This window comes from Cyprinus carpio, chromosome A4 (genome assembly GCF_018340385.1).
Source record: "Cyprinus carpio isolate SPL01 chromosome A4, ASM1834038v1, whole genome shotgun sequence".
Classification (NCBI taxonomy): domain Eukaryota; kingdom Metazoa; phylum Chordata; class Actinopteri; order Cypriniformes; family Cyprinidae; genus Cyprinus; species Cyprinus carpio.
In genome coordinates, this window is record NC_056575.1 from 2,288,262 (window position 1) to 2,299,074 (window position 10,813).

The following is a 10,813-nucleotide window of genomic DNA, read 5'->3' on the forward strand; positions in this document are numbered from 1 at the left end:
TACTGTAATACATTTTTTAATTAAAATCAAATGTATACAATTTATGTAAAATAATTTATATTAAATACTTCATTGTATTATTATTTAATCAATGTATTTTTAAAATGTGTTTTACCTTATGGTAATTATAATTAGTAAATGTGCTTAATTGTAATGAAAATATAACACTTAATGGTCCTCTATAAACAACTAACTTTTTTAAGGGTTAAAAAAATATTTTGCATAAAGAAAATGAACTAAATTTACCTTCTTTTTTTTATATACATTTTCCTAAATTCTCATTACTTTAATGCAGTAGATATTTTGTTGTTTTACAAAAAAAATTATATAAAATAATTTTATATAAAATAAAATAATTTATATTAAATATATTACATTATTTAATATAAATAATTTAAAAAAGCAATGATTTACATTATGGTAATGAGAATTTGGGGGGGAAATTTGTCTAATTGACATGAAAAGATAACTCTTAATGGTCCTCTATGAACAATATTTAAAAAAAAATATATATATATATATATATATATTATTATTTTTTTTTTTTTTTCATAAAGAAAATTAACTTCATTTCTTAGAGCCATTGTTTATATATAATTCTTTTTTTTTCTTTTTTTTTGGTTTGACATTTTCCCAAATTCACAGTACTTTATTGTATTACAGAAACAAATATGATTATTAAAATCAACAAATGATTATATTTTATATTAAACACTATATTATATTATTAAGTACTAAATTATTTAAAACCAATGTTTTGCATTTGTGGTAATGAGAATTGGAGAGGAAATGTGCTTAGTTATCATGAAAATATAACACTTAATGGCCTTTATCTTAATGGTCCTTTTTCTTTATGCAAAATAATCCTTTGCTTCTTTTGAAATTAGTAACAACCTTGTGTTACAATAGTAAAGAAACATGGAAAAGTCCTGACTATCATTGAGCGTGAACCAGTGCTCCTGCTCCCTGACCGTAGCCAAATCCTTTTGGTCCGAAGTTCTTTGCATAACATGCTGAAAAAAAGAAATTGTAGTGAATTAGTGAGCGATGTGTCATAGATCAGGTTTGCTTCAAAACTGATGAGCTTTCAGTTCAGATGCTGCGTCATTAAAGCAGACTAAATGTTGTAATCTCTCGATTGTAATCATTCAAGGGTTTCTGGTTAATCGAGTTGTTCAGCCTCTGGTTTTGATGTTGCTCGCTGTTATCAGAGGAACATCCTGCATGTATGTGACAGATAAACAAACAAACACTGGCCTCAAAACCATGAGCTTCAGATGCTGGTCACGATGCTTTATGGAATATTTCAGTTCATTCTTTATCTTAAAGGGACTGTTTGCCCCTCCAAAGAATATATATAGATATATTTCCTCATCCTCAGGTCATGCAAGACTTTTTTTATTTTAATTATTCAATGGGCCCGAGCGTGATTAAATTAATAGCAAATTGTAATTTTTTGTGAACTATCCCTTTAATGTTGTCTATGACCACTGACCATTTAGATCAGGAGTTTCAAACCCAATTAAACTGACCTTTGCAATAGATTTCTCCATCTTTCTCCGTCTGAGTGGTCGACTCCAAACTCTTCCCACATTTGGCACAGCGAAAGCAGTTCTTGTGCCACGGCTGGAAGAAAGACGAGAGAAGAAACCCATGCCGTCATGAAGCTCAGATAAAGAAAAGATGAATCCAACCAACTGACATCAAGTGCTCATGACTTCCTGGCGATTAAACCGAGAAAGACAGAAACTGGGCGAAACGCTTCACACTCGGATCTGCTGAAGAGGGTTTTTGTGGCAGCGGATCTGTACGAGCATCTGCAAACCCTCTTGAAGACAAAGAAAGTGTCAAACCGTAAACCGGAGGTGAACTTCTGAACCCGGTGACGTCTGAGTGAATAATACAGGTGATGTCACTCTGTGTGTGTGATCGCAACAGAGTGAGAAATTATGATCTGATCAGTTATGCATAACACGCATGTAGTAATATTTTATTTATTAGTTGAATGTATATCAGGGTTATTATCATTAACTAAAACCATTTTTTAAAAATCCATAACTTGAAACAAAATACATTAATTGAAATGAAAAAATATACAAATATATATAAAATTGAAAATATACAAATGTATAAAATAACCATATATATTAAATAAATTCATAATTTTATTTTTTATTTTTAGTTATTTTAGTACTTTAAGTCAGTCTTAACAAAAATGAGAAATATGGCAACACGATTAAATTAATTTTTTAAAAATATATATATATTTTTTATCGTTTTAGTTAACAGTAATAACCCTGATATATATAGTTAAATGTTAATATAATATAATTTTATTATATATATATATACTAATATATATTATTAACAAAAACTGAGGTAAATTAATTAACTACAATTTTTTTTTTTTTTTCATTTTAATAAGTTAGGGTTTTTTGTTGTTGTTTTGCTTTTAAATGAAGTAATTATATTAGATCAATTATATTAAATCCCTGGCCCTGTGGTTGAAAACCACTGATCTAGAGCAACAAATATCAAGAAACCTTAATAAACATGTTTCTTAATTCTCTAAATATTTGAGTGTCGGTGTGATTGGGAACAGTTTGCTATTATTGCTGTAACAATGTACTGTATTGACGTGCACTGATACTAGTATGTGGATGAGGACAGTAAAGACTGATATTGATGCCATTTAAGTACTACAGCACATACTAACGTCGCCTCACCTTCCCAGCGCTCATCACCTTCTCTGCAGCGTACACAGACTCTCCACAGCGAGCGCACTTCTCCGAGCCGCCAAACTTCTGCGCAAACTTGGACGGGTTTGGGTTGGTGGTGGGTCGGTGAGTTTGGGTTCTGGTAGGAGACAGAGAGGTCAGATGCTGTTTTCTGGAGAGCAGCCTAACGAGGCGCCCTGAATGAGCTGCTTTGTGTCGGGTGAGTATGAAGAGGAGCTCTGCTTGCATAATAGATTCTTTCATAACAATAATCACCTGACGCCAGCCTGAACACACCAGAGGACGGATTTGCTTCCACAACAAAACGACTTTACAAAATCTGCTAGAGATCTTATAATAATACACTACTGGTGAAAAGTTTGGAATAATTATGATTTTATGCTCACCAAGGCTGTGTTTATTTGATCAAAAGTACAGTAAAATTGTGAAATATTATTACAATTTAAAATAACTATCTTCTATGTAAATATCTGTTAAAATGTAATTTATTTCTGAGATGTGGAGCTGTATTTTCAGCATCATTACTCCAGCCTTCAGTGTCACATGATCTTCAGAAATCATTTTTTTCAGTTTTTTTTTTTTTTACTTGAATTGTAAAAATTGTAAATTCTTTATAAATAAATATTAAGCAGGTTTCAACACTGAAATAATAAGAACCATTATTATTAACTGAGCACCCATAATAATTTATAATAATTAAGCAACAAATCAGCATATTAGAATGAATTCTGAAGGATCATGTGACACTGAAGACTGGAGTAATGATGCTGAAAATTCAGATTTGATCACAGGAATAAATTACTTTTTAAAATATATTAAATTACAAAACAGTTATTTGAAGTTGAAATAGTCTTTCACAATTTTCTGTATACAACCTTGATGAGAAACATTTGATGAATAGTTTATGTACCATAACAATATGACACGTATGCAATAAATTATGTCCACACCATTCATTATTTTACAACTACATTATAATCTAGTTACAGTGCAATACAGTTTATTCACCATAGAAACTTCTGGATGAAAATCAATGAAAAATGCAAATGCTCACTCTTCTGGTTTGATGCCCAGTCTCTCGCCGCGGTCCATATTGAGCGTTCCTGCTCCCTGACCGTAGCCATATCCTTTCGGGCCATATTTTTTACCGTAGCAGGACTTGCAGTAGATTTCCTGTTCATGGATGGCCAACGTGGTGCTGTCTAACCCTTTTCTACAGACCACTGGAGGAGAGAAAACACCGATTTGAACGTTTTCTTAAGAAAATAAGAGCTGCTTTTCCATGCAGAACTCACTGCTGCAATGCTAAAGTGCAGATATATGGTTGCTAATGGGTTTTATCATGTTGTTATGCAGGTTACACATCTCTCTTGGAGTTAGAGACTTAAACCTTTAACTCAAAGTATGAGCAATAATAATAGTCATGCCACTGCTAATAATCTATCATTTTAACCCCACGATTAGAGGCTAGAATGCAATGGGTTTATCATGTGATTTTGAGTCTGATTTGTCAGCTGACTTTGGCTTAGTATGAGACATTGTCCCGGAATGACAAACACAAATCCACAGCAGGGAGGTTAACGCCCTTTATTATTCATTCGGCTGAACAAAATATCCCTGAACTCCATCATTCTCATTATATATCCCGTAAAAACATCAGGTGACTGTCCACATTTGACCAGCAAGCTCCTGCAAACAGCCTTTAGTCATAGAGGAGATGCGGTGAAAACACAGATGGAGGGACAGAAGGGTTTCGGGGCTCATTAAACTCATCATCGTCTCGCTCTGAACAGAATGGCTTTTGTGGCCCACTGCAAATAAACACCACTCATGTGGGCCGCATTGTTTTTATCGTTCTGGTAGCAAAGCGCTAATGTGAAGCATGTGCGTTCAGCCATAGTGACATCTCACAAAAACATCTGAGTTCATAAACACAGCACTGGTGTTGGACAGGTCACTGCAGGACAAATGAAGTCAGGAAAATATCACTGAATATTGAGGAAATTAAATTTTAATATTTACATTTTTAATATTTATTTTCATTTTAATAAAAAAATGCTTTCACAAAATCTGCCCAGTTCTTATGTAACTTCAAATCCCCCCCACCCCCCCAAAAAAAATATATATTTTTAAAGAATTTTAAACATTGCATTTTTGCAACAGCATTTATATAGCAATTTCTATTCATTTCTATTCATTTTTAAAAATTTTATTACCATAATGTATACATTTGCTGGTTTTAAAATGTATTTATTTTTTATTTTATTTATTTTTTTGCAGTAATGTGAATAACCACCAAAACTATTGACCATTACAAATCACATTAAATCAAATCAAATCAAATAAAAAATAAATAAAAAATAAAAAATTATACAATAAAATGAAATAATGAAATTTGGAGGAGAAAATTAATTTTCTTAATTTTCATGGAAATAAAGGCTCTGTTTTTGTTATGCAAAACGTAATGGCTTATTTTTTCCTTTGATTTTGGACGTATTATCGTGAGAAATTAAATTAAATTAAATTAAATTAAATTAAATTAAATTAAATTAAATTAAATTAAATTAAATTAAATTAAATTAAATTAAATTAAATTATGAAAACATGCTTAATTGTCATGAAAACAAAGGCTCAGTTTTTGCAATGCAAAATATAACTGCTTTATTTTTTTCTTTGATTTTGGGGTGAAATGTGCCCTAGACATTTTATCGTGAGATTCACCTGAACAGTAAAGTGTTGTGTTTTACTTACTGCAGAGGAAGCAGCACTTGTGAAAACTGCCCCCGTCACACTGGACCTCTTCAGCGTGGTACACCGTCCCGCGGCAGGCACCGCATTTGTTTCCTCCACCCCAGTTTGGCATGATGAAAACTGTGAAAAGAGAAAATACAATTAACTCTTGAGTATCATAGCTTTAAAGGGAAACAAATCCATCCTGCGAAGTTCAGAGGTCAACCTCAGGAGAATGTCCAGGTGTGCTGGACGTCTACAGGCGTGTTGTGAAGTGTTTCACTATTTATGACCAGATAAAAACACACTTCATCTGTCTGGACTAATAAAGACCAACTACAGACGGTAAACACCCTGAAGACGTCTGGAGACCCCAGAGTCGGCGTCAGAGCAGATCTACTGGAGGGGCATTGGATCATCGGCGGGGGGGCACTGTCGTTTGATAAATATTTTTTTGACGCATTGGCAACATCATAGTAGCATGGAAATCCAGACCTAAATCTGAAAAGATCTATATAGAATGACAATGAAAGATTTAAGGCCCGTTCACACAAAGAACGATGACTATAAAGATAACGATATTAGCGTCCACACCAGCGAACGATATCTTCTGTTTATTCTAAGCGCCGCTCGTCTGGCGCTTTAAATTCTCGAGCGCGTTACAACAGGATGGATTCTGATTGGCTGTCAATTTTTTTATCGTTCATCAGCTGGAAAAAAAAAACGTTTTGAAAGTGATTCCAACGATATCGTTTTTCTTTGTCTTTATCGTTATAGTTGTGGTGTGGACGCTGCTGTTCTTTAATACTGAAAACGATTTTTAGAACTATATCTTTATCGTTATCTTTATAGTTATCGTCCTTGGTGTGAACGGGCCTTTAGACTTGGGGTTTTATCTAAAAGAGGAACAGAAGACAGCGCTGAAATTTGCTGTTTTGCCGACCGGATACGGTTCCAATGATCTATATAGAATGACATTCTACCCTATAATGTTAGCTCCAATGATCTATCTATATAAAATGTCATTATATAAATTTTTTTTTTTTTTTTTTTTTTTTTTTTTTTTTTTTTTTAATACCTGTCTTGATTCCTAATACACAACAGATGACGATTGTTAGGTTTAAACGTTCAGAATACGATTCAATATAAGGTTAGTATAGCCTAGTTCAGCACGTCAGCGAATGGACAGCGACTCATTCTCGCGTTCTATGAGTTCAGTAGCCTACATTTTTGGGAAACGCGTGAGGAATTGCGGCTAACGTTTATAACCTTGCACGTAGAGAGCGCTTTTAAGAGCTAAGATATGCTAGGCTACATCGAGGGAAACCCGGCCCAGAACAGATAGCCTAAACAACAGAACAGGACAGAAAATAATAATATAAATATAATATAGGCTAAATAAAAAACATAAAATTGGCCCCTACAATGAATAGCTATATATTTTTTATACTTAAATAATTTACAAAATTACGACGACAAAAATAAAACACTGAATCAGTTTGAAGCTTTGAAAAAAACCGGCAAAAAAAATGTCCCCATCAGACAAAGTGTTTTCGTATAGATGTTTCTGAAAAACTTAAGGCTTTTTTTCTTAATAAAACGAGTTGGACATCATCACACAAATGTCTGGTATGGACCAACAGAAGACTAAAATTCGCCTGCAGAGAATAAGGATGTCACAACAATAATGAGCCACTCACACAGGGTATAAGGTTTTAACTGATTTTGTAGTTTTTGATTGGCGTAGAATGCAAATTCTGTAGAACTTGAGAAATAGATAAAAGAAAAGAAAATACAGGAAATGGAAAAAATAAAATACAGAAAATACAAAGTGTGCTTCAACAAATAAAATAATTTCTTTAAACACCGTTTTTCTTAGGGTTTCAAGGACTTTAAATACTCTAAAGGACTCATTTTCTAAACAAAATAAATAAAGGACAAAAATTAAATGTATTTTCTGCTATTACTTTATGCTAATACTTGGTTTTAACCTGGGTTACACACCTCCCAACAGTTTATGCACGCACCAAGCAGAAATGACATAAGCCCGTATATCTTTACAGAAAGCCAAGAAGTATAAAACACAAATGCAGTTAGAACCCACAAACATTCATCAACAATTCACCTGTTTTTTTTTTTTTTTTTTTTAATTAGCTGCTAACAACTGTCTATAATATAGCGGGACAAACTGTTCTTGAACTTGAAATGGATTTTGCACACGCGCTGCAAATCAAATGTAACAAGTTTACTCGGCGACCAATAAGCATTCACCATGACGAAGCCTAGTAACGTGCCATGAGCAACCAAAATTATGCATTTTCCCCATTATTTTTATTTTATTTACTTTAAGTTACAGTTTGAACATTTAATATTAAAATAATAACTAAAAGGGATTTTTTTTTTTGGGCCACGCCATGGCCTGTAGGAGGGGCATCAATGACCGCTAGGGGGGGCACGGCCCTCGAATGCCCCACCACAGCGCCGGCACTGGGAGACCCCAACATCAAAACACACCGAGACCACCAGGAGCTACAGGACAATGGAGAGTTAAACAGAGCCAATGCGTCTCTTGTTAAAAGGACAATGTCTGGAAGTGAAAGGCAAAAGCAGTCAAGACATTTCAGAGGGTCAGTTCAATTTGCTCAGTTATTCTAGTCAAATAAAATGATAACAGACCTCTCCAACAATATTCAAATAAAATGGCTAAGTGCTCATAAACTTCAGTCATCGCTTCAGCTCTCTAGGAAAACATGAGCTTTTCTCTGTAAAATGACATCTGAATATTAATAAATGAAGCATGATTACAAAAGAGTGATTACAGTCTGAACACACGTCCAGACATGAAGAGAGAACAATCGAGCATCTCAAGGCCTCAGAGGTTCCTCAAACCAACATCAGTATCCATGTGTGAATGCATGCACGTGTCTTATATTAAGATCTCGACTGTTAAAGAGTATTAATGCTTGTGTTAATCTGAGGACATTAGAAAAAGTAGCATGAATGCATGATAATGCCACTGTTTTTAACACTAACATAATACAGAATATCACGATATTCCCCAATGTATAGAGCAGTAACACACTGAATAATATGAATATGATAAGGACTGCCACAGGACTTATTTTTATTAGTGCATATAATAGTTTAAGAAAATTAATTGTATCAATCATGCAAATTGCATACTTACCGATGATAAACATTTCATCCGTTTGCATGTTTAGTTACGCACATTGCAGCTATTGAACACGTAGCCTAAATATTAAATTCGTAAGTACTAGACAGAGATAAATATTAAATGTAAAATATTAAACAGATAAATATTAAATAAGCAACAAATAGAAATTAGCGCATCTTTTTGTGGTTTTATCAAATAGTAGCTATGTCAATTTTAAGTATTACCAAGAATGAATTATTCATTTTAAATACTTTAGAACTGACACTACATCTATATAAAAATAAAAAATAAAAAACACTTTTTCAAACTCGAAACGAACTTCTTATGAATGTTTAGCGGAGTTCCCAAACTTTTCATCCAACTGCATGAACTCGATTCAACATGAAACGCATTTTAAGCTTAAGTAATTACACTTTTACTCTGTATAAGAGGCTCTTACCTGAGCTTTCACGTGTCTTCCAGCAGATTCCCAAACTGCTCCTGTGCGTGCGAACTTCAGCGAACAGGCTGGAATGTCATCACGAAATTACAGAGGAAGAAAAGGAGGAGTGTTTTTTTAAACACACACACACACACACACACACACACACACACTTGTTTGTTTTTGTGAATTGTGGGGACATTCCATAGGCATAATGGTTTTTATACTGTACAAACTGTATATTCTATCGCCCTATACACCAACCCTACCCCTTACAGGAAACTTTGTGCATTTATTCTGTATGGTTTATAAGCGTTTTGAAAAATGGGGACATGGGTTATGTCCTCATAAGTCACCCTCTCCTTGTAATACCTGTGTCATACCCATGTCATTATACAAAGTTGTGTCCTGGTATGTCACAAACACACATACACACACACACACACACACACACACACACACACACACACACACACACACACACACACACACAGACACACACACACACACACACACACACACGTGTTACTTTACGTACTTGACGCACATTATGGTGTCATAGTAGTGAACTGATTCATCCATTTATGCTTCACTTTAACTTTTAAAGTCTTCATTTATTTATATGTAGTGTACACTAAGAATATAAAACTGTCATATATGTGCTTTGTGCAGTGGAGACAAACACTGACTGAGATGCATCACTATTGAGTGTTTATCTTAAGCCCTTTTAAAAGGCTTTGTGTTTATTACTTCATTTATGCTGCCTGTAATGTGTCAGAGAAGATACCCAGAGAAGATGAATGCTCTTTATACTGTAATGCTTGCCATTTAAAATAGATGAGGTAAGAATCACTTTATCAAGAGAATCATTTTGTTGCATGCCATTACACGGTTTCTAAGAATGAAAAATATTCATGCCTTCAAAATAGTTATAAAGTATAAAAATATATAAATAAATAATATATATATTGGAAAGAAAGAAGGAAAGCCAGCTAACATTGACAAGGCAAGGTTCTGTCAATGTTCTTCCAGTAACGTTCGTTCAACGTTATCTGATCTTTAATAAAGTTTAAAACCTTAGCACAAAAATGCTACTTATACATCATTCATAGAACGTTTTCTGACACATTTTAGTTGGATGCTGGTCTAACATTTTTCAAATGTTACTAATTGTTTCAGAACTCTCTGAGAACATTCAAAAGTAACATTCATATAATGTTTGTGAATTCTAAAATGGAATGTTTGTATATCCACATCATTCTTCAACCTGGAAATAAGCCAGAACAGAACTAAGAACAGAACTAAGGGCCAGAACAGAACATTGCACCCAACACACATTTGATATTAATAATGTTGACGGTTCCACCATAACACACAGACAGACATCATTAATTATATTAATTAACTAAGCGTTGAGGACAATTTCAGTCTGCGGTGTGTGAGGTGTGGTGGTAAAAGAATGTGTGTGGGAGAGAGGCCTGATGAATGACTCATTAAAGCCATTCAGAAATCAGCTCCTGTAATTACCCAGCATGCATCACTTGTCATTTTGGGAGCTGATACACTTTGACATCAATAAAATTGTCCAGGTTTGACCGCAGACAATATTTGGACACTTAATGTCACTGTATAAACATAGCCAAGTGTCATTTATTTGCACACTTTTTTAAACAGAGCATTAAAAAAAAAGGTGTTTGCAAGGTTAAAATGATAAAACACTGTACTGTGCACATTCCATATTCTGATATT

General features: G+C 33.8%; 1 protein-coding gene across 1 annotated transcript; it reads right to left on the reverse strand.

The window, feature by feature from the left end:
* Window positions 1–575: 575 nt before the first annotated feature.
* Window positions 576–9,145, reverse strand: LOC109077159 (cysteine and glycine-rich protein 2). Its single transcript, XM_019092773.2, has 6 exons — window positions 9,083–9,145; window positions 5,490–5,609; window positions 3,793–3,961; window positions 2,727–2,856; window positions 1,533–1,626; window positions 576–1,013 (listed from the first exon to the last, which is right to left on the reverse strand). The coding sequence occupies exons 2-6, from the start codon at window positions 5,599–5,601 to the stop codon at window positions 937–939; spliced, it is 582 nt and encodes a 193-aa protein (XP_018948318.1). The 5' UTR covers window positions 5,602–5,609; window positions 9,083–9,145; the 3' UTR covers window positions 576–936.
* Window positions 9,146–10,813: the final 1,668 nt, after the last annotated feature.

Excerpts from the sequence above, each read along its gene's own strand:
- LOC109077159 (XM_019092773.2), bottom strand. The coding sequence starts at position 5,601 with ATGCCAAACTGGGGTGGAGGAAACAAATGCGGTGCCTGCCGCGGGACG. Across the intron at positions 3,962-5,489 it reads CAAGTGCTGCTTCCTCTGCA|TGGTCTGTAGAAAAGGGTTA; the intron begins GTAAGTAAAACA and ends TCTCTCCTCCAG. Across the intron at positions 1,014-1,532 it reads TGGAGAAATCTATTGCAAAG|CATGTTATGCAAAGAACTTC; the intron begins GTCAGTTTAATT and ends TCTTTTTTTCAG.